We start from the raw sequence: 21,432 nt of genomic DNA, 5'->3' as shown, positions 1-21,432 counted from the left end.
AAGAAAAGCCAGTTTCCAAGCGAGCAACCCTATATCCCAGTTGAGAACAGAAGCAACACAGGTTGTTGTCGAGTTCACGCACCCATGCATAAAAAGAAAATCCCTGGTGGTCAAGTCTAGGTAATATTTCTCTGCGATCGCCAAAATCATATGCCAAACGATGTAGCAGGACATCAAGATCCTCCACTTGTTGGGGTGAAGCTGCGAAGGAGCCAGCCGAAGGAAGTTGAAGATATCTCAGACAAGGTAGTAGAAGAGAAGTTGTAGTAAATTGGAAAACATTGAAGGGTACAATGCCACCTTTGCGTCAAAACCATATGAGTCGATAACCCCTTAATGAGCCAATGGGATCTCTAAATCAACTGAATCAGGCGCTCTAAAAGAAGACTTCACTAACCTCAATGCAGTAGAAGAAACAACTGAGGTCCAGTGGTACCCCTCAAAGAACTGAGAGTCACTGAGGAACTCAGGAGGATCCAGGCCCCCAGGAACCTTAGAGGGCCCTTCTGGACAGGACGAATGTGAACCCTGAGATATGAAATGGGAAGTATTATTGAGCGCTATTAAAGAGAGGAAGAATAAAGATTAGAGATCGTCAACGGGCGAAGGAAGTAGAGGAGTAAGAAATCTGGGCACTCTCGAAAGAGGGGACTCAACTTTAAATAAGGGCCTATGTCGACTGGACTACACTAGAGGGGAGAGTGACAAGTGTCACTAAAAGTTCAATGATGAGGGACAGATCCTATGATTTTCGCTACACGAGGGAGCATAGGATCGAGCTATCGTATGCAAGCCCAAGCGTGGGGAAACAAACAAGCACACACAACTGGCAACCCATCCCATTGAGGGTTTAAGACAAAGAAGAATGATAGAAGAGGGAAAGAAGAAAGATAAAATTCCCACCACACACGGTAGGAATTTATGGGATAACTAGATGGGATGTTCCGACCCCCACAGGGCTCGGCCTAACTCATTCTTGAGAGGCCCAACATCCAAACGTAATCCGCCCAAGAGGTAGAATGAGAAGGAGGCCTAGGACCAACAAGGGAAAAGGGTTGATGTGGAATGATGGGACGACGTCATCTGTAACACGACCCTGCACATGCACTTTGTACCCAAGCCATACCGCATTAAAGGATCAGATACGAAAAGTGGGCAAAGATCCTGGCGAGGACCCCTGTCCTTGACAAAATGTGCAAAGTTGGCCACACTCACCAAATTGCCACATAGGACACAATCCATGGAGCCACGCCGCATTAAAGGTGATGACTTGATACCCAACACAAAGGATGGGCGCTTTTTATAAGGGATATAGGAGACCACCATGGTGGGGGGTATAAAAACCTAATCACAGGTTAGAATGCTTTCTTACGTTCTCTCATATACCAAAAAAATTCCACTAAGGATAAAAACTGACTTAGGCATTCAAAGTGTTTCACCAACCCCGAGCTCTCATTTCCTTGTGTTGCAGGAGGTCGAACCCAATGACCGGCGTGTGAAACACATCATTAATAGCACTTTCAATAGGGTATGCATGTCTTTCACTGAGAATCCTTACATTTATAAAATGGCAATATTTTAGAATTAGGAAAAGTTAATAAATGGTGCATTGGGATGGTCCTTATTTTACTCCTTACGTTTGTATGATAATTAACATCATGTTAGCTAGTAGTTATCATTATGCATACAATGCCAATAATTATACACGTGATTAGCTATGTGTACAAAGACAAAAACGTGTTTCTGGTCTCCCAACAATATTTTTGTCTATTATTTCATTCTTACCAAAAGAATATAACATTTAATTAAAGAAGAAACCTTAAATTAAATTAAAACTTGCAGTTAATCAAGTCCTTACACTCTTCAATAAAAAGCTGAATTAGGTGTAAGTTAGGATGAGGTGGCCGTGTGGTAAGGACTTTCTACTACTCTTGCAACTTTTAACCCAAAACACCCAACCAAATATCAAAACACAAAATAACAAGGCAAGAACTAATCAAGATTCCATTGCAAATCTTTAGGAGAGTCTTTGAGGAATCCTCAACCTCCAATAACAGTTTTCTGCAAGATCATTCCCTCCAAATGAACTCTTCTCCCACTTATATTCTCATGGAATTAGTCCTAACAAAGTACTAAAACACTATTTAAAGAAAAATGCAAACTCTAACAAGTAAAACACAACCAACCATTTAATCCTTCTACAATATGAATCATTTCATTTAATTGAAACGCCCCATACAAAACATAAAATGCACATTTCACAAACATAAAATGTCTTCTACCTCAAATTTTAAAACACATCATTTCATTAATCTTCAAGCTTCCCACACACTTCCTTCATCTAGCTGTTAATATCTTTACATCTCTCCCCATAGCAGACCCCTCTTCAAGGCCTTGCCCACAAGGCACTTATGATAATGTTACAAAATTGTCCCTACCAAGTGAGGGTAGAGATTTCACAGCTTCCACAATAACTCCCAAGATTTGTCTTCAATTGAGGCCCCCAACCACTTAATCAATACCTCAGTAAAAGCATGATTTCCCACCTTTTTTCATTCTTCGATCAAATATAGTTTCAGGTTCAAGTTGCACATTACCTTCATTATCTAATGGAGATAAAGTAGGCAAGGGAGAAATTTGGTCACCCAACTTCTTCTTTAAACATGAGATATGAAAAAATGATGAATTTTGGATGAGGAAGGTAAATTCAACTTATATGCCACTATACCTATCCTCTTAGTCACCTAAAAAGGTCCATAGTATCTAGGAACCAACTTCATATTACATCTCATAGCCACTGACTTTTGTCTATAAGGTTGCAATCTCAGAGAAACTCAGTTTTATACCCCAAAGACTCTTTCAATTCTTCTCTTGTTAGCATACATCTTCATTCGACTGTGGGCTTTATACATGTTCTCCTTCAAAAGAGACAAAACTTCATCTCTAAATCTTATCTACTGATCCATTGTAGCTTTGGTAGTGGCTTCTGAAACATATGTAAGTAGCTTTGGAGGAGGAACTTAATATAGTGTCTGAAATGGTGAAATGCTAGTAGAAGAATGTATAGTATTGTTGTAGCACCACTCTGCCATTGGCAACCAACTACTCCAAGTCTTTGATTTAGGGCCAATGTAACACCTTAAGTATCCTTCTACACATTTATTCAAAACCTCAACTTGGCCAATGAGGTTCCCTACATCTTAAACAACTCTCTCAAAATAGACTTATAAACACTACATCTTAATCAAACACTATTGATTTGGGCAAGCCATGGAGTTTGAAAACTCTAGCAAAGAAAACCTCAACTACTCTACTAGCTATATAAGGATGAGCCATTGAAAAAAGAAATTGAGCAAACTTGGTTAGTCTGTCTACAAAGTAAGAATGACTGATATGTCATTTGAAAGTGGAAGGCCTTCAATAAAATCCATAGAGATATCAAGCCAAGGGGATTGAGGAATAGGTAAAGATTGAACCAACTTTGTTGGATGCATATTCTCATGTTTATTCAGTTGATAAAGTTGACATTTTCTCACCAACTTCTTTTCTCATGCCTTCCCAATAAAAATCAAGTTTAACATTTTAGTGTTTTTTGATACCCAATGTGGCATGCTTTTGGGTTGTGATAGATGTACTACAAAACTTTCTTCTAAAATGGCGAAGAGAAAACTATCACAACTTTTCCTTTTCTCAACAGAAGATCTTGTTGCAGAGAGTACTCCTTAGGAACTTGCCCCCTTATTTTAGTAAAGTAAAAATCTCACTTATTTTATTGGAAATGACATAGCTTTGCTTTAACTCTTCTATCCAAATGGGTGTAGGAAAAGATATTAGAGCTAGTATAGCTGAATCCTCTTCCATCTTCCTCGGCAATGCATCAGCTACTTTGTTATGTTGCTCCTCTTATATTCAATCTTAAAATCATAGCCCATAAGCATGAAATCCAATTTTGTTGTGCCTCAATTGTTGCCTTCTGTTCCAACAAGTACTTCGGAGCTTGTTGGTCAATTTTTATCTTGAAAGTCTAGCTCAACAGGTATGGTCTCCACTTACCCACTTCACAAACTAGTGCCAACAGCTCTTTCTCATATGTCAAAAAAGGATAGGGTGTAAAAAAAAACCGGTGAATTGGTAAACCGAACTGGATCAAACCAAAATGATGTATTTGGTCTAATACTGGTTTTTATTTTTCTTAAAACCAATAAAAATCAGCTCGATTCCGATTTTTCTTATTTTAAAACCAGACTAATTCATATAGATATATTTTATGTTTTTATATTGTATATAATTTTAACATATAATATATAATATTATATAGAATAGTTTTGTATTTTATGATAAATTACTAATTAATACAATATTAAGTTTTAAAATCTTACATCACTATAGTTTATTGTATTAATAGTTATACTAATATTATATAGTGCATATTAATAGTTATCCTAATACTATATCACTATATATTATAATATACTATAATATATCAATATAATCTATAATATAATTATAATATATATTATAATACAATACAATATATTATCACTATAGTATATAATATAGTATATAGTATATAGTATATTACAACTAGAAAACTAGACCAAACTAGACCGGAAACCAATCAAACCAAAGTACCGATTTAGGAGAATAACCGATACATAATCAGTTTTGAAAAATGCAAAAGCGGTGCATGCCAGTTCGTTTTAAATTTTGTCCAAAATCGGGCCAGACCGAACCGGTTACACCCCTAATAAAAGTAATGACTTTTCCTTCAAAGCCTTGCAGAAGAAGGCTAGTGGTTGGCCTTCTTGCAGTAGAATAGCTCCCAATCCTACACCTCATGCATCACACTCAATGTTGAACTCTTGAGAAGAATTTGGCAGCCTTAATACAAGAGGCTAAGACACATGCTTTCAAGTGCATAAAAGCCTCAATAGCTTCTTCAAACCACACAAAGGGTTGCTTCTTCAATAACAAGTCAGTGGAGAAGCTATGGAACCATAGTTCCTAATAAACTTTCAATAATAGTCAGTAATGCCTAAAAATCCCCTCAATATTTTAACTATCTTAGGAACAAGGCAGTCAAGCATTGATGCAGTTTTTGTTGGATCTGTCTTATTCCATCATCAAATATAATATGGCCTAAGTGCTCCACTTTTGTAACCCAAAATTTGCACTTGGACTTTTTAGCATACAAAGTATATTGTTGTAAAACTATAAAAGTTGTTCTTAAGCGTGTAAGATGTTCAGCAAAATCTTGGCTATAAACCAAGATGTCATCAAAAAATACCAATACAAACCTTTTGAGATAAGGTTTAAAGACATCATTCATTAAACCTTAAAATGTGGCAAGTGTATTGGTAAGCCCAAATGACATTACCAAGAACTCATAGTGGCCCTCATGAATTTAAATGATGTTTTAGCTATGTCTTCCTCTTTCACCTGTATTTGATGGTAACCTGATCTTAAATAGAGTAGAAAAAAATACTTTTGCACCATAAAGTTCATCAAGCAACTCATCAATGATAGGTATAGGAAACTTTTCTTTGATAATTTCTTGATTAAGGGCTCAGTAGTCAATACACATTCTTCAACTGCCATCAGCTTTCTTAACTAGTACTATAGGTGAGAAGAATGAGCTTTGACTAGGTCTAATGACACCATTCTTCAATAGATCCTGCACTATCTTTTCAAATTTAGACTTCTGGTAGTGAGGATAACAACAAGGCCTAACTGACATTGATAGAGTTCTTTCTTTCAACACAATCTGATTGTCAAAAGCTCTAGGTGGTGGCAATCCCACTAGCTCATCAAACACATTCATAAATTCTTGAAGCACCCCTTCTACTTCTTTCTGGACTTCATTATTTGCTAAATTTGGTTCCACTGCTATCAAATGTTGCAACCACCATTGCTTTCTAACAAAGGAAGATTTAAATAGATTAACCCTTATTGCCACTTCCATTCGCTCAAAATATAACCCTTGTAGTGATAGCTTGTTTCCATCCACCATTAATTACATAGACATGTTAGTAAAGTCCTGATTAATAGGACCCAATGTCTTGAGCCACTATACTCCCAATACAATATCACACCCTCCAAGTGTCAATACATGGAAAGGAACCAAAAACTTGGTCCCTTTAATTCTAATCACTTCCTCACATCTGCCTTGACTAAGGATCTTAGCACCATTAGCCACTTTAAATTGTAATCAAGAATCTTTAATCATCTTCAAGCTTGCTACCTCTACTACCAATGGATCAAGGAAGTTATGAGTACTTCCTGAATCCACAAGAATTTCCATTGAAAATGAGCCAATCTTGCCGAGTAACTTCATAGTATTATTACTAGCACACCCAAAAATGGCATCAATTGAGATCTCGAGTTCTTTCGTACCCCATTTACAAACTCCTTCAACTTCTTGTACCAACTCCCCTCCAATTTCTTGTGACACTTCTTCCTCTACAAAATCATCCTTCTGCAACAAGTATACCTTGGAATTCTTGCACACGTGGCTAGGATTCCACTTTTCATCACAATGATAACATAAATAGCCTATTGGTGATTCTCCATTTGTCTCTAAACCATTTCTTATTGGTTATGAGACCCTTCTTGCTGAACTTTCAACACTACTGATTGCGTACCCTCTACCATAGTAGGATTGCCCACTACTAATACCATTTGTTAAGGACTTTTTGCAACTCTTTACCCAAAACACAACCAAATATTGAAACATAGAATAACAAGGAAAGAACTAATCAAGATTCAATTGCAAATATTGAGGAGAATTCTTAGGAATCCTCAACCTCTAAGAAGAGTTTTCTGCAAGACCAATCAATCTCCCAAATGAACTCTTATTCAGCTTATATTCTCATAGAATTGGTCCTTTTAACATACTAAAATGCACCATTTAAAGAAAAAGCAAACTCTAACAAGTAAAATGCAACCAACCCTTTATTTATTCTACAAAACGAATCGTTTCATTTAATGAAATGCCCCTTACAAAACATAAAATGCACACTTCACAAAACACATCATTTCATTAATCTTCAAGCTTCCCACACACTTCCTTCTTCTAGCCATTAATTTGGTTACATCTTTCCCCATAGCAGACCCCTCTTCAAGGCCTTGCCAAGTACTCGTGACACTGCAAGCCACTTGATTGTTGAATTTGACGTCGTAGGGTGGCTCATGGCCACCCGCAATCCATTTAGTCGTGGGTTGCCAGATCAAATTTGGTAAAAGAAATTTAATAAAGAACTTCAACATAGTGTGTAAATGTGGAAAGGAACTTCAGCACAACATGCTTGAGCTTGATTTCTTAGGTTCTAGTAAGATAGTTTTGAGGCTTGGGTTTGAGCATGTCCTAGGAGGAGCTTACATGCATGATTGAATGATTTTGCAATGAGGTATACTGATCTTTATTTTGATTTATCATATCTAATTGTATCGATTGATGTAAAGCATTTTAAATTACTTTTTATGCAAGTGCTTCAAATAAGAAATTACTTAAAATTCATCATATCTAATAATATGACTAAAAATGATATAATTAGAACACGAAAAACAACACTGCTCGTTTGTAATAGCTAGTGTGTGACGATCGAGATTTTAGCTAAGCCTCATATATATTTTACTATATTGTTATTTTGGGCCAAGCAATGAGGAATAACCCATTGAGAGATTAGAATAGAATAGAAGGCATATATGGTCTTGAGAAAGGCCCAAACCCATGAGAATTCAGCCCTTGTAGTGTAATTAGGGTTTTGAAGCCCATTAGAATAAGGGCACATTCCTATCCTAGGGATGAATTCCTTCTTGCCATGTGTCATGCATGCAAGAAGGCTTGCTTGTAAGGTAATAATACGGTGACAGTTGTCACTGTAAGAGAGAAATAAGGAAGATGAAGAGACAATGGAAGTTAGAACCTACGGGAAGCCAAAAGAAAATGTGCGGCAACCATGGAGAAGATGATTCAGTTTTGCCATGTGTCATGCATGCAAATGGAAGGTGAAGAGTCTTGTATTGGGAAATGGAAAAATCTTGCTTGGAAGAGAAAGCCTACAAGCCTACAAGAATTGTAGAAGAATCTTGTAGAAGACCCACTTGAGAGGGACAGCTAGGGCAAGGGAGTTTTTCCACTTTTGCCACCCACCATGGCCAATCACACAATGCCCAAAATATTGGGAAGAGATGGGCTTTTTGGCCACCATGCATTTACACACTTCTTACATGCCACTTGGCACACATGCACAGTTTTAGGAGATTAAGGAAGATCTTAGTTAGATAAAAGACCATTTTGCCGTGAGATTCATAGAACCAAGACACAAAATGAAGGGCAAATGAGGAATGGAGATTTTGGTTTTGAGAGGAAGGTGCCGCTTGTCCAAAAAGCTCCCTTGTATTCCCAACACAATCTAATGGTGGAGAAGGGGAAGAGACTCAAGGGTCAGGTGCCAAATGGCATCCATGCAAGGAGACTTAGCTTGTACAAGAAGCCTCTGATGTCTATAAAAGGGAGAGGATGCTGAAAACCCTATTTTTTTAGTCACTTGGTGGTTTTCTCTTGAAGTTTTAGGCAACAACATTTCTCTCTACTTTCCATCACTTTCTCACCATCCAAACACCATCCACACTACACTCATTTCTTTCAAACACCATTTTGAGTGCAAGTAAAGCTAGAGGATACTTTCTAAAGAAGGAGTCACTCAAGGTAAGAGGCAAAAACAACATTTTCTTTACAACACACACACGACCATGAGAAGAAAGTTTCAGACTTGACAAAACTCACCATGAACTCATACTCAAACACACTTACCCATGACCAAGAGGTAGTTAGTTTTCGGTTTTGTGGAGTTTCTCACATGAGCTCACACATACACACACATGGGGCTAGATATATTAGGGTTTTTCTTCTAAAGGGATGTGGACTCAACCCTACTTACTTTAAGCTCATAAGCATAATATTTTGAGGAAATAAGTATTTTTATGAACTAGGGTTTTAGTTTATGCAAGATTCGAACTTGAGAAAATGAGGTCCGAATATTGGGAGCCTATTTCTTGAAAAAATTGTCAAGAGCACAATACTCACACTCACGGGTTAGGGTTTTGAATAACCGATCCTAATGATAATTATATATATATTTAGCTTGCTCATTTATTAATTGTGAATTTTTGTAGGTAAATTTCTAACTTGTACTTGATATTTTATGTATATGTCATGTGAACTCATTTGTTATTTGGTTGTATGATGGTACTTGAAATGATGATATTTCTCCATGTGTTATAATCGAATCCTAGTGACTCACTTAAAAATGAGTAGCACAAAGGCTATCCCAAGTGTAGGAGGATGTCATGTAATAATTAGGAATAAATTCTTAGATCGTCTCCTTAGGAAAAGTTACTTAAAATTAAACTCGTTTAAAATGGTGAAAATATTCACAAAGAGAAAATAAAAATGATGGTATGTACAATGGATGGAAGAGTGCAACAAGAATGAAAAATGGCACTAGTTATGGATTAGATTCATATTTTTAGATTCTTGAGTGTCGAAAGGAAATGTAAAAGACTAACAAATTGAAATTAAAAATCAAATAATCAACTAAACTGAACAATCTTAATTAATCTAAAAATTAAACAATAAAACTAAAATTACTTAAGTCCTAATTAAAATTTAATCAATCTAATATGCAATGAAACTAAGAAATTAATAAAACCAAGCTAAGAATTAAACTAGATTAGAAAGTAATTGACAAAATACAAACTGAAAATTGAAAAGACTCAAAACCAAGATCTAGAGTTCATCCTTGTATTCAAATCACAAATTCTCAAAATTAATCCATAGCAATTGTAATCACTATTAAATGAAAGTTTAAATAAGCAAGAAAAATAACTAACACGAAGTAAATAAACAGTAAATAAATTACCCAAACTTCTAAGCCAAAAATTTCAAAAATATTCCATAAACTTAAAACTAAAATTAAATAAAAAGTAGGGAATGAAAAGATCAAGTCAATTGAATAGAGATGGAGATTAAAAGCAGTGAAAGAAGCTAGCTAGTGGCAATGGACCCTTCAAGGTTCTTCAATGGCACTATGAATGCTAGAGAGAAAAAAAAAATTGAGAGCAACGCTAAGTGAATTGAAAACTCTCCCCCCTGCGGTGTGAAAGTGCCTCAAAAAAATTAACGTGTCGTCGTGTTTCTATCTCTCAAGAGAGAGAAAAAAAAAAGTGTGCGGCATCCAAACAAAATGCTCCCAGGAGAGAAAAAATGTGCGGCTGAAAAAATTGAATTCCAATGAAAAAGCAAGTCCTTCATTTTCTCTTAGTTCCATGTGGCGTCCAATTTCCCAAGAAATAAGATAGTACGTCAAAAGTTTTTCCTTCGGTCAAAGTCCTCCCCTCAATTAATATAGCCTTGGTGAAAATTGTCAAACAATGCCCAATAAAAGAAAATCTCATCCATGCAAATGAATCTCCAAAAAGCAATATATGTATTGTGGCCCCTTTGAATAAATACATACATACGTATATATATATATATATATATATATTTATATATGTGTGTGTGTTGCCATGTCCTTTTTAAGTCCCTTTTTATTTCTTAACCTATATAAAAAAAATAAAAATAACAATTAGAAATAAAATAAAATAAAATAAAAATAAGGAATAGAATATTAAAAATATGTTATGCATGTAAAGAAATATTGTCCAATTAAATCACAAGTTATAAAATTAAGTATAAATTCATACTATTAATCAATTTAAATCACAACTCGGATTAATGCATATTAATTATTTTTTCATCTAAAACTAATAATAATTTAATGAAAGAATTAAAATATATTGGTTCTGAATATATAAAAATATGCAATATTTCAGCTCAATCACATAGTAAGTTTGCCAATATACGATTAAAATGGTTTATTGTTGTTAGTTTATATTATGAAAATGGAATGAGAGTCTATATTTAGCGTTCAGATTGCATGATTCTTAACGTGTTGTATGACCAAATCTTTTATAAGATTAAGCCCATGAAATAAATACTTGTTTTTCCATATGTATGTTCACTTGTGTGTTTTCAGCTACCCATATATTTTCAATGATAAAGTTTTATTAAACACATTAGAAGATTCTAAGTTCATAAAAAGTTGATGTAATGTGTATTTCAAGATTGTTTGGTCTCGGCCATAACCATGAATGAAGAGCTATCATTATGTGATTTAAGTTCTAGAGGCATAAGACCAATTCTCATACATACTACGGTTTATAAGTTTTGGTCATAGCATAATACGTGTGAAGTTTTGAATGTTTGTTTCTTGCTTGTTATTCAAATGCCTTAGAATTTATGATTAAGAACATGGTCACATGTTCTAATATTTTCAAGTCGTAACGCAAAATGTATATGGTTGTGCATGACTTCTTGATGTCTGGCTATAATTGAGTCTCGGCATTATTATGTGTCTCATGAAAGCACAAAATCTCATAGTCCATCTTACATGCATTAGGTTTGTGAAACCATTTTTAAAAAGAAAAATAGTTGTTTAAAGTTTTGTCACAACCCCAAATGCTAAGATGGGATAATGCCCTAATAGAACTCCTATATCCACTCAGGAGTGATTATAAGGGAGTGATAACCCCTGGGGCGACAAAGTATAATTGGCGGGTTTGAATAGTTTCTGAAAGAAAATGATACCGAAGTGGAGTTGCACCTAAATTTAATGGGTGTCCTATGATGGAAAGACGAACTGATGTAATAAGTACAATTCAAAGTAACACATAGTCACCTTGGTCAAAGTGGGCCGACAATTGATGTGGTAATTAGCGGGGAACACATGGTGCATAGGGAAGCCATGAGGTGTCCAATAATATGTTAAAGCCAAAGAATAAGGCATTGAGCTCTAAGACATGCTAGGCTATGTTATATGAACAAGAACCCAAGCTCATATGTATGTTTTAAATATACAAGAAGGAAATAATGAAAAGACATTTTATGAAAAAGGTTATAAAAGTTCTAATATACGTTGTATTTCCAATAGTCAAATGCATAAGTAAAAGTTCATGTCTATTCATTCATTTTGGTTTGCTTTCATATACTTATGATATCTGTTATACATTTTCTATTTACTTACTGAGATTTCTATAAATCTCACTGTAGTAGTTTCCACTACCATTCCCTCACCCAAAATGGTAGAAGTTGTAATAGGAATTCAATAGGAAAGTCATGGGGAAATGCAAGAGAACAGCTCCCCAGATCCCTAAGGAGACTCCAAAGAGACATGAGGTCTCACCAGAGTCATCCATTTTAGAGAGGATGGAAGGCACAAACTAATTTATCACTAAAGTGTTGCAGCTCTTTGAGGAGCTGAGAAGGGTTCTAAACTAGGATAAGGCCAAGTTGAATCGGTCTTGCGAGGAGGCATTTTGATATGGGACCCCTTTTGATGATGGATAGTTCATTTTAATAAAGTTGAAATGATGGTCCCATGTTTTGGGAGTTCTTCTGGAAACAATTAAGTCTTTTGAAAGATTTTCTAAAAACTGTTGTTTTGGGATTTATGTGCTTCGGTACCATGATATCTATCTTGTTTTATTTGACCTAAGTAGAATTTATGCTACGATATACTGCATACTGCTAGATTAATAGGTGCATTGTATTATGACTGTCATGAACGAGGGATATGTAGCCTCGTGTTACATGTTCCAATGCTTCAGTCACTGTTCAATTTGAAGTGTGGATTTGGGGCATCACATAGTGGTACTCCATGTGTCCTAGTGATTTGGTCAATATATAAGTATAGATCTAAAGACATGTAGATTGCACCTCATCTTGTATTGACATTAAGTTCTAAGCAAAATGCCGTGCTATCAGGCTTACAATTTTAGATTATTTCATTGTTCAATCATGCATGTGTCAAATAGATAACTATAACTGCAAATAGAGGTAAAATAAGAATAAGGTGGAGAAGGGGAAGTCACAAATTTACTAAAGACAGAACTAGTATAGTTTTTCCATTTTCTTCTCCATGATCTTCTAGTGTATCTAGTATCCTTTCAAGTAAATTCTCAAAGGTACAAAATTCAATAAGCAAATGGCACATTATATCATGAAGTAATCCACATGAACGAAAGGTGTTTAATATAATTTTTTTTATGTAAAATGAATGGTGGGATTTAACTAACTAAAATTAATATGAAATAAACAATGCACTTGAAGAAAAGGGAATAACAATTCATATATAAATACAAGGAAATGATTTGTGCAATTCTAGAATGTGAAAATCTCATGCACTTTCTTAGTAGACAAATCTAAGACCCACTTAACAAAATCTAGTACTTTTCAAAGAGAGTTTATAAAACTTGTTCACTTTAAGACTGTATATAACATTATTAATAAATATATATATCTTGCTTGATATCATGTCAAAATTAAGTTAAAAGATTCATGATATCTAAACCAAAGTTAAATATGCTTGGGTCCAAAGACTTTACCAAAAAGATGGTTTTAGGTGCTTCATCTACTTTTTTTTCTTTTTCTTTTTTTTTTTTTTCTTTTAAACCAACTAGTTTATTGCTCATCAAAAGACTTACCTCATCTCACTAGTATCAGTGGACAAAATACAATTAAAAAATTTTTCCAAGTCATATAAGTCTTCATGCAACAACATTGAATTCCGAGCTAAACAATGAGCAACTTTATAAGCCTCTCTTTTGACATGGTTAACAGACCAAACAGCAAAGGATCAGGTTGAAAATTTTTCTGGTATAATCAACAAGCATCCCTCCTTGACTCCAATCTTATGAAACCTTTTTAAGTCTGTTAACCACTTGGAGAGCAACCCCTTCAATAATAACAACTGTGATCCCCATATTTTGACAAAAAATGTGCTTCATCTATTCATTAAAAAAAAAAATTAGAAACCATTTCCATGAAAATCAAGAGTTATATTTTCAAAAAATGATACATTTTAGTCCGAGATTGTGCCCATGCCGGCAGGAATTATGGCTAGTGGCGTGGTGAATAAGTTGGTACAACTTTTATTTGCATAAAGGTAATGTGTGGTGGATTTGATCTATCAAATTTCCGTTACCTGTTGGGTAGAAAAAGAAAAAGTCTATTGCCCCCCACTTTGCTTGAGGATGCGTGATTCAATATTATAGAATTTGGCTACAGTACCATGTAACACTCCAACCCAACATTAAGAATATGAATAACTCATATATAGATCGGCTAGATTTGAAAGGCGCTAAATTCATTCCACATTGACTATTTATTAGATGAAACTGAGTTTTATATGTGATTATACCAAAATTTCAAATAGATGTGGATAGAACTTTACCTTGTTCGAGAAATGGGAAAAAACCCTCCTATTTGTCCAAGGTGAGGCTCTTAGGTATGAAATTTCCCTTCCTTCTCTCTATTTTTCCTACCTATTTGTCCAAGATAGGGCTAATAGTTGGACCTTAGAAGTGGACTCTTGTTTAAATGACATCATGCCTTTGGAAAATGAGGGTAAAACTCGACATACTGTTTGCTTTTGAATTTTGGGTCGGTTTTTTTTTTAATAAAAATAAAAAATGATATAAAAATTTGGAAATATACTTATAATTGTTTAAAAAGGGTACTTTTTGGGGTTTGGTTTATGTTGTCCTAGAATTGTTATTTTTACATAGTGGTTCACTCATCTTTTACTTTTGTAATTAATAGAAACTAAAATAAAAATCCATTCAATCATGTGGTTATAGATGTTGTGAGGGGAGCAAAATATTTAGGCTCAAGACTAAGCCCAGCCCACCAGTTCACTCGGGGACCAAAGGGAACAAGAGGGGAAAGGGAGTTTATGAGGCACGGGGTGTCAAGGAGCCAGAGGTAGGGGGTTGTCGAGGGGAACTGAATAAAGTGGGGGTGTCATGGAAAATGGAAAAAATGAGACGTTGTCGAGCACTCGAAGCGGGCTCTGCCTCCCCACAGGGGCACATGGGAAAATGAATAAGATAAAAAAATGGTCCAGACGACTCCTAGGGGGCTTCTTCCTCTTCTTCTTTAATTTCTCCTTGAACCTCTGGACAAGGAGCTCCAGTGAAAGTGTTTTTATCCAGTAAATACATTCAAGGTCACCATTGTACAGTGGAAAATGAGAGACCAAGTGAGACTATAAATAACAATATTATAGTGGATTTTTCCTCCTCAAACACCCATGAAAACCAATGTATTCATCTCTTTTTACTTCTCTACACTTGCTTTCCTTTCACTACCATGGATGTACGCACTGACACAGTATAGCTATACCGAACCACTGTTAGGGGCAACAGACTACACCATTCAAGGCCCGAATCATCATAATGGACCCAGAATGACTCTTTCTCTCATTCTGGCCTGTTGTACGATTTTTCACTCATCAATAAATGTTATTACCTGCTATATATAGTTTGACATAATTTATCATAAATTTAAGGAATTTATATTACCGTTAAGAAGTATATTAAAAAAGGAAAAAAGAAAATATAGGATAAGTTTTTATAATTTGGTGAGTAGAAGAAACTCTTCTTTGGAATTAAAATTGCAAGAGTGCAAATGCACAGCAAAAGATAGTGAGAACAAAAGAAAAATTATTGGCAAAAGTCCTATAAGTGGACTTGCGCCAATAATTGGGCTAAATTAGGTCATGCCAACGGACCAAGGACAAGGTTTAGGTGAGCATCATTGTCTAGTCTCCCCACGAAGTAAGAATTCAATAAATCACTCCTCTCATAATCCTCTCATAATATTTGCTCCACCACCCATCGCTAAAATAAAATCAAACCCATCCTTCTCAGCCCCATCTCGATAGTTGCTAAGGTTGCACTAATTCAAAATTCGGATTATTTGTGAGTTGATACAAACATCTCAATGATTAAAGTTTTCAATTACTCAACTCTGATACGATATGATTATTTCACAATTCACGGTTTAACTTGACATAAACTGTTAAACTTGTTTATATATTTAAATCGACTTGTTTCATTCATAAAAGAGAAAATAAGAAGGAGAAAATCTTTACAAACATTTTATCGTTCTTGTAGTTGTATAACAAGGCAAAGGCTATATAAAGAACTTTTAATAAAATATTTAAAATGAGTGCTATGTTTTGCAATCCACAACTTAAATTTTAATCAAGACATTTGGATCCCGATAACTTCTTTTTAACTAGGTCACTTGAGTCAATCTATGAATCTACTGATTAATTGGGCAACGATTTGTTATGATCCCGAGACTTAAAGGCTTAACCAAGTTAGTATTTAATAGTACTATAGCTTTTGTATCAATGGTTGAGTCTTCAACATTTGGTATAAGAGTAGTGACAACGTCATGAGTTCAAGTTACAAAAGAGGTAACCTATAGGCTAGATTAAAATGTATCAGTACTATTATGAGTATGGTGTTAAATTATTAAATATTGATAGATGAATGAAGCTGCCAAAAAGGAAAGAGTTACCACCAGATCAGTGTCAATAGAGTAGGCTACCATAAACATCGGATTCAGAAGCGTGATGGAATGTTATAATCCTAAAAGTTAAAAATGTAACCAAATTAGTATTCAAGAGTCCTAGATTCTTTGATCAATAGTTGAGTCTTTAACACGATTCAATTATTAATTGGGTCAGATTAGGGTTGAGCTGAATTAACACAAACTCGATTATATTCAACCTTACCCTATTGTATGTTATGTTTGTATCGAATCTATGAGTAATCGTTAAAATCTATCGGCAATTCACACGTATTCCAGCAACACACGGAGAATATAAGAGAGATTTATTGGTTGGCAGTATAGAGGTTGTATGGTCCTTTGTGGAGCCAAAAATAGGTCTTTTGTCTAGGCACTTCTTTGGGTTTTTTGTTTTTTAGCCCCTCACTGTCAAAGTATGCGTGTCGAGTCCTTTAACCGGGCAAAATAATCAAAATTTGAATACAAATGATGAGTTTTTGAAGAAAAAGAAAATAACATTAAGCACTTGAAATTGTGTGTTTTAAGTCTTTGGTGGAGCCCACCAAAAAATACTCATTTGGTAAAAGGCAACTGGGATTTCTTACCTCTCTCACTGTCAAAGTAGAGCAACATTTTGGTCAAGATACATACGTGTAAGAGCGAAACAACCACCCGAAGTGAAAGAAAGAAAAGATTGCTCTCTACCTTCTCCCTCTCTCTCAAAGAAAAATCCCAAACTCATCCTTTCCATGAGCCCGGGGTGGAGAAGCTGTTCCCTTCCTGCTCCCCATTCATATGTTTGGTGTTGTTTTCCTATTTACTAGGTTGAAAAAGCCACGATCCATCGCTTTCTAATCATCTAAAATTCACACGCGTGACATCATTGCATTCCTCATACATTAATCCACAAGATCAATCAATAATTGATGTCATTCGACTAATACATGGGGCTCAAGCAATACATATGTTGGGTATGATTTCACCTACCATCGTGTGTGTCCGCGACTCCAACAATGGACACACGACACTGAAAGATTCCTTAACCTCGTATTTAATAAATGTATCCCACCGCACCATATTCACACTTTTGCATTGGCCTTACATCATAATATAATCGTGGGTGTCCCTTTTGGTGCAATCGAGGATGGGGTCTTTCCAATTAAAAAAAAAAAAGGCATGGGCCTAACCTTTGGTTGATTGTCATTTTGTTTTAATTTGATTTCTCCTCTCCCTTCTAACTAGTATTGTCATTGCAATGATATTTTGCTCATGGGATATCCAACCGCCTCCTCTTATTACTTTAATTTTAACACATCTTTGATTAAATATATATATATATATATATATATATATATATATATATATGTACATCATGGAAGAACATCCACATCTCATTCTTTAAATTTCTCCAAATTTTAACTACTTTATTTCTATTTTGATTTAGCAAGCCACATTTCACATACTTCATATATCCCACTCCCTACTCCCACCAAAACTAGATGATTACTCCTGTAATCAATGGCATTAGGCAGGACCTTAGTCATCTTTTCTCTTTTATCGTGAGTTCAACAAAATTCATTGTAGCGCCATTATCGGCAATATACACGCGCATAACTTGGCAAAATGGGCCGCTGCTTCTCGCACTGTAAGTTGTGTGATTGGGTCCCTATTTTGCAAGTAAATTTTTTGTCTTCTCACCTTTTCATTTGGTATATCAGCTGAAAAGGAAAGTCCTCGGAGAGAAAAGGAAAGTCCTTAGAAGTGGATTGTTTTCTCCTTTCAGTGTCTATTAAACTTCACAACGCAGCCATTCCGGCAATACCCATTAGCTGTATATGATACCCTTTCTCCATCACCTCCATTGGGACTATTTAAGTTGTCACCGTCTCGAGGTATTTTTTTTTCTTCTGCCTCGATTACTTCCCTTTTTAATATGACTAGTTGGGCTCATTTTTTTTCCTCATTCTGTAATGGTTTGAGTTATTTTAATCCCTACATTTCCCAGATTTTTCGTCAATTTAGATGCGCTCCTTCTTCTGCTTACTTTGGATTTCTTGATATATGGGCTTGTGCAGAACTGCATCAAAGAGTCCGTAAGCAGATCACATCTGGGCTTGAGAAGCAGACTTGGGAGCATTTCGGAGACGGTTATTTGATTTCTCTGATAAGTTCGAGGTAGGCGTCCCTTCTTGCTTTCCATGTTTGTGTTTCGTCCATCTGCTGTCATTTTCTGAATCCTTTCAGGTTTTTTTTTTTAATTTTTTCGCCATTTGTTGGGATGCAAAAGTGAGCAACAAGTGTTCGTCAAAAATACCAGAAAGTTTAGGATTACTAATGCAAGTTCTCGGGGTGAAGATCAGAGATTTCCCATCTTGTTTTGGTGAAAATGGGGTTCAGGTTGCTGATTCTTCCTCGTCCAGCACGAGCAAGGCTGCCCAGAATTTAGTAACTTGTGTCTATCAATGCTGTTTACGAGGTCGGTCTTGCTTGATTACTGTTACATGGAGTAAGAACATAATGGGCCAATGCCTTGGAATTGGGATCGATGACTCATCAAATCAGTGTCTGTGTAAGGTCGATATTAAACCCTGGTTTTTCTCCAAGAGGCGAGTGTCCAAGAGCCTAGAAGCATATTCTTGTAAAATCGATATATTTTGGGACCTTTCTGCGGCCAAGTTTGGTCCTGGGCCTGAGCCTTTGGAGGGATTTTATGTTGCGTTTGTTGTTGATCGGCAAATGGTTCTTCTTCTTGGGGATTTAAGAAAAGAAGCTTTCAAGAAAACTAATGCCAGCCCTGTGCCTTCTAATGCTGTTTTCATTGCCAAGAGAGAGCATATTTATGGCAAGAAAGTGTTTAGTACCAAAGCTCAATTTTGTGACAGTGGTCATATTCATGATCTTGTGGTCGAATGTGACACTACTAGTATCAATGATCCATGCCTGATGATCCACGTAGACAGAAAGCGTGTAATGCAGGTAAAGCAGCTTCGATGGAAGTTCCGGGGGAACCATACCATCATGGTTGATGGGCTTGCTGTAGAAGTTTTCTGGGATGTTTATAATTGGTTCTTTGGTGCATCAATAGGAAATGCTGTTTTTATGTTCAAGACTTGCCTCTCGGCTGAGAAGTTGTGGGCTAGCCAACCCATTTCTGATCCAAATCCATTTCCGTGGTCTTGCTCGCAAAGATTTTCGGGTTCTGAAACACAATGTCTTGGCTTCTCACTGATTTTGTATGCTTGGAAAAATGAATAGAGAAATTTGATAGGATTTTCATAGTGCTTACAAGCTTTGAGTAAGTGTTGATTTTTATCAACACTTGGTCAATTTGTAATCAGGTTACACTAAATTTAATGAAATGTTCATTTGTTTTCTTCCTATCATTTTTCCTCCACATTAGTTTTAGCCATTAGTTGATCTGAGGCAACTTTGTTATTACTTGGCTGTATATCTTTCTTACAGTGTTATTTTCACTGATTTTGGGAATTTAAGTTCAATTAATCATCATAAAAGGCTCCTTTCTGTTACCTGTCAAATACATTTGGGAAACAATCACTGAGAGCTCCACTAATCAACATTTGTGTGAAACTTCTCTGCCTTAACTGCAAGTAAGGTCTTATTTTAAGTCAAACCAATATTAAAGACCTAGAACAATTCCAGCATTTTCTATTTCATGGAATATATCCATTACTTGGGTTTGATTTCTTTTGTTCCAGGGGCTGAAGACATGATGCTAAGGCTAGAATATTTCTGCTATGAATGGTTATTGGTTTTGCAATCTCTGGAATTTTCGTAAGACATTACAAAGGGGGAAAAAAAACTGGAACAGACAAGTCATGGAAAGCATATTATATTTGTTCTTCTTTTCTACCTCAGAATATTAAGCTGAAATTAAGTTCATATATTGAAGAGATCTCCAGTCCCTAGTAACAGTCACAATAGACAAAAGAAGACTAATATGATTCTCAAAAACTGTAGGGAATGCAACGCATGGCAACTAATCTGTGATGCAAACTTTTGTTGAACAAAGTCAAATGGAGGCTAATTCCAAGAGTGCATTCCACTGGGAAAGGCTGTAAAATTACTGAACAAACGCTTGGAAGAAAAAAATGAGTAGAGTAGGAAAAGTATATGGTTTCCTAGGTCTTGGCTGAAGAAGACTGTGGGGCTCTCTTAGAGTGTTACGGTGGTGGATATAGGGTTGTAGAAAGGAAAAGGGTTGAGAAAATATCAATGTCCTCTTAAAATGCTACTCCTGCACTAGTTCATTCTATGCTAGGTTTTTTGTGGAGATTCAAATTGGTTCGGCTGGCAATAGCACATGCCAATAATGCTTATTGGCGCAAGGGGGTGGGGAAGTGGTGTAAGTTGTGATTATTTAATAATTATCCCAACATATCTGCTGAAGAAATGGTCCTCTCAATCTTTATCCCAACTCATAAGAAGCCTTCTGTGAGAATTTGAGTATGTTCATTAAATTTTACACACTGGAAAGTCCTTTTGAGTTTCCTCACTTCTTTCTTTTGGTACTATATACAAACCTAAACACTGTTTTATTCTGTTTTTGGTTCTTAATGTAGTTTCAAGCAGTTCACCTATGCCTGTCAATGGCTTTTGTATGTATTTGTCTAATGGCTGACCCCGTGAAACTTGTAGGCTCAAATGCAGAGACTAGAAGTAGAAAGTCACAATAGATTATCGATTGCTGGCACAATGCAGAGATTAGGACTGCACGATCACAATGGGAGCATCGTTGAAATTACAGTGGCTAACAGCATTGAAGAATTTACTATGTTAATGGACTTCCCATTGCTGTATGGTTGGGGTTAAGAGATCTCTTTGTTTAAAGGGGATTCTTCTGCTATGTTTCTTAGTGATCAAGCCCGGCTCAAGGTAGCAAGAAGCTTTCACCTTATATGAGAGAGGTCCTCTCTTCTTTATATTTGACTTAATTACTATGAACTATTCAG

General features: G+C 35.7%; 1 protein-coding gene across 4 annotated transcripts; it reads left to right on the top strand.

Annotated features, from left to right (window-relative positions):
- Positions 1–17,866: 17,866 nt before the first annotated feature.
- LOC122317863 lies at positions 17,867–19,842 on the top strand. Of its 4 annotated transcripts, none has more exons than XM_043134908.1 (4): positions 17,867–18,107; positions 18,181–18,354; positions 18,538–18,637; positions 18,750–19,842. In XM_043134908.1, the coding sequence occupies exon 4, from the start codon at positions 18,797–18,799 to the stop codon at positions 19,715–19,717; it is 921 nt and encodes a 306-aa protein (XP_042990842.1). In that variant the 5' UTR covers positions 17,867–18,107; positions 18,181–18,354; positions 18,538–18,637; positions 18,750–18,796; the 3' UTR covers positions 19,718–19,842. The 4 variants fall into 4 exon arrangements, with proteins under 4 accessions (XP_042990842.1, XP_042990843.1, XP_042990845.1 ...); XM_043134909.1 differs by having other exon boundaries at positions 18,468–18,637; XM_043134911.1 differs by lacking the exons at positions 17,867–18,107; positions 18,181–18,354 and adding an exon at positions 18,376–18,429.
- The last annotated feature ends 1,590 nt before the right edge of the window (positions 19,843–21,432 follow it).

This window comes from Carya illinoinensis, chromosome 8 (genome assembly GCF_018687715.1).
Source record: "Carya illinoinensis cultivar Pawnee chromosome 8, C.illinoinensisPawnee_v1, whole genome shotgun sequence".
In the NCBI taxonomy this organism is placed as follows: Eukaryota; Viridiplantae; Streptophyta; class Magnoliopsida; order Fagales; family Juglandaceae; genus Carya; species Carya illinoinensis.
The sequence above is the reverse complement of the archived record's forward strand: the minus strand, read 5'-3'. Positions and strand labels throughout refer to the sequence as shown.

Excerpts from the sequence above, each read along its gene's own strand:
- LOC122317863 (XM_043134908.1), top strand. The coding sequence starts at position 18,797 with ATGCAAGTTCTCGGGGTGAAGATCAGAGATTTCCCATCTTGTTTTGGT.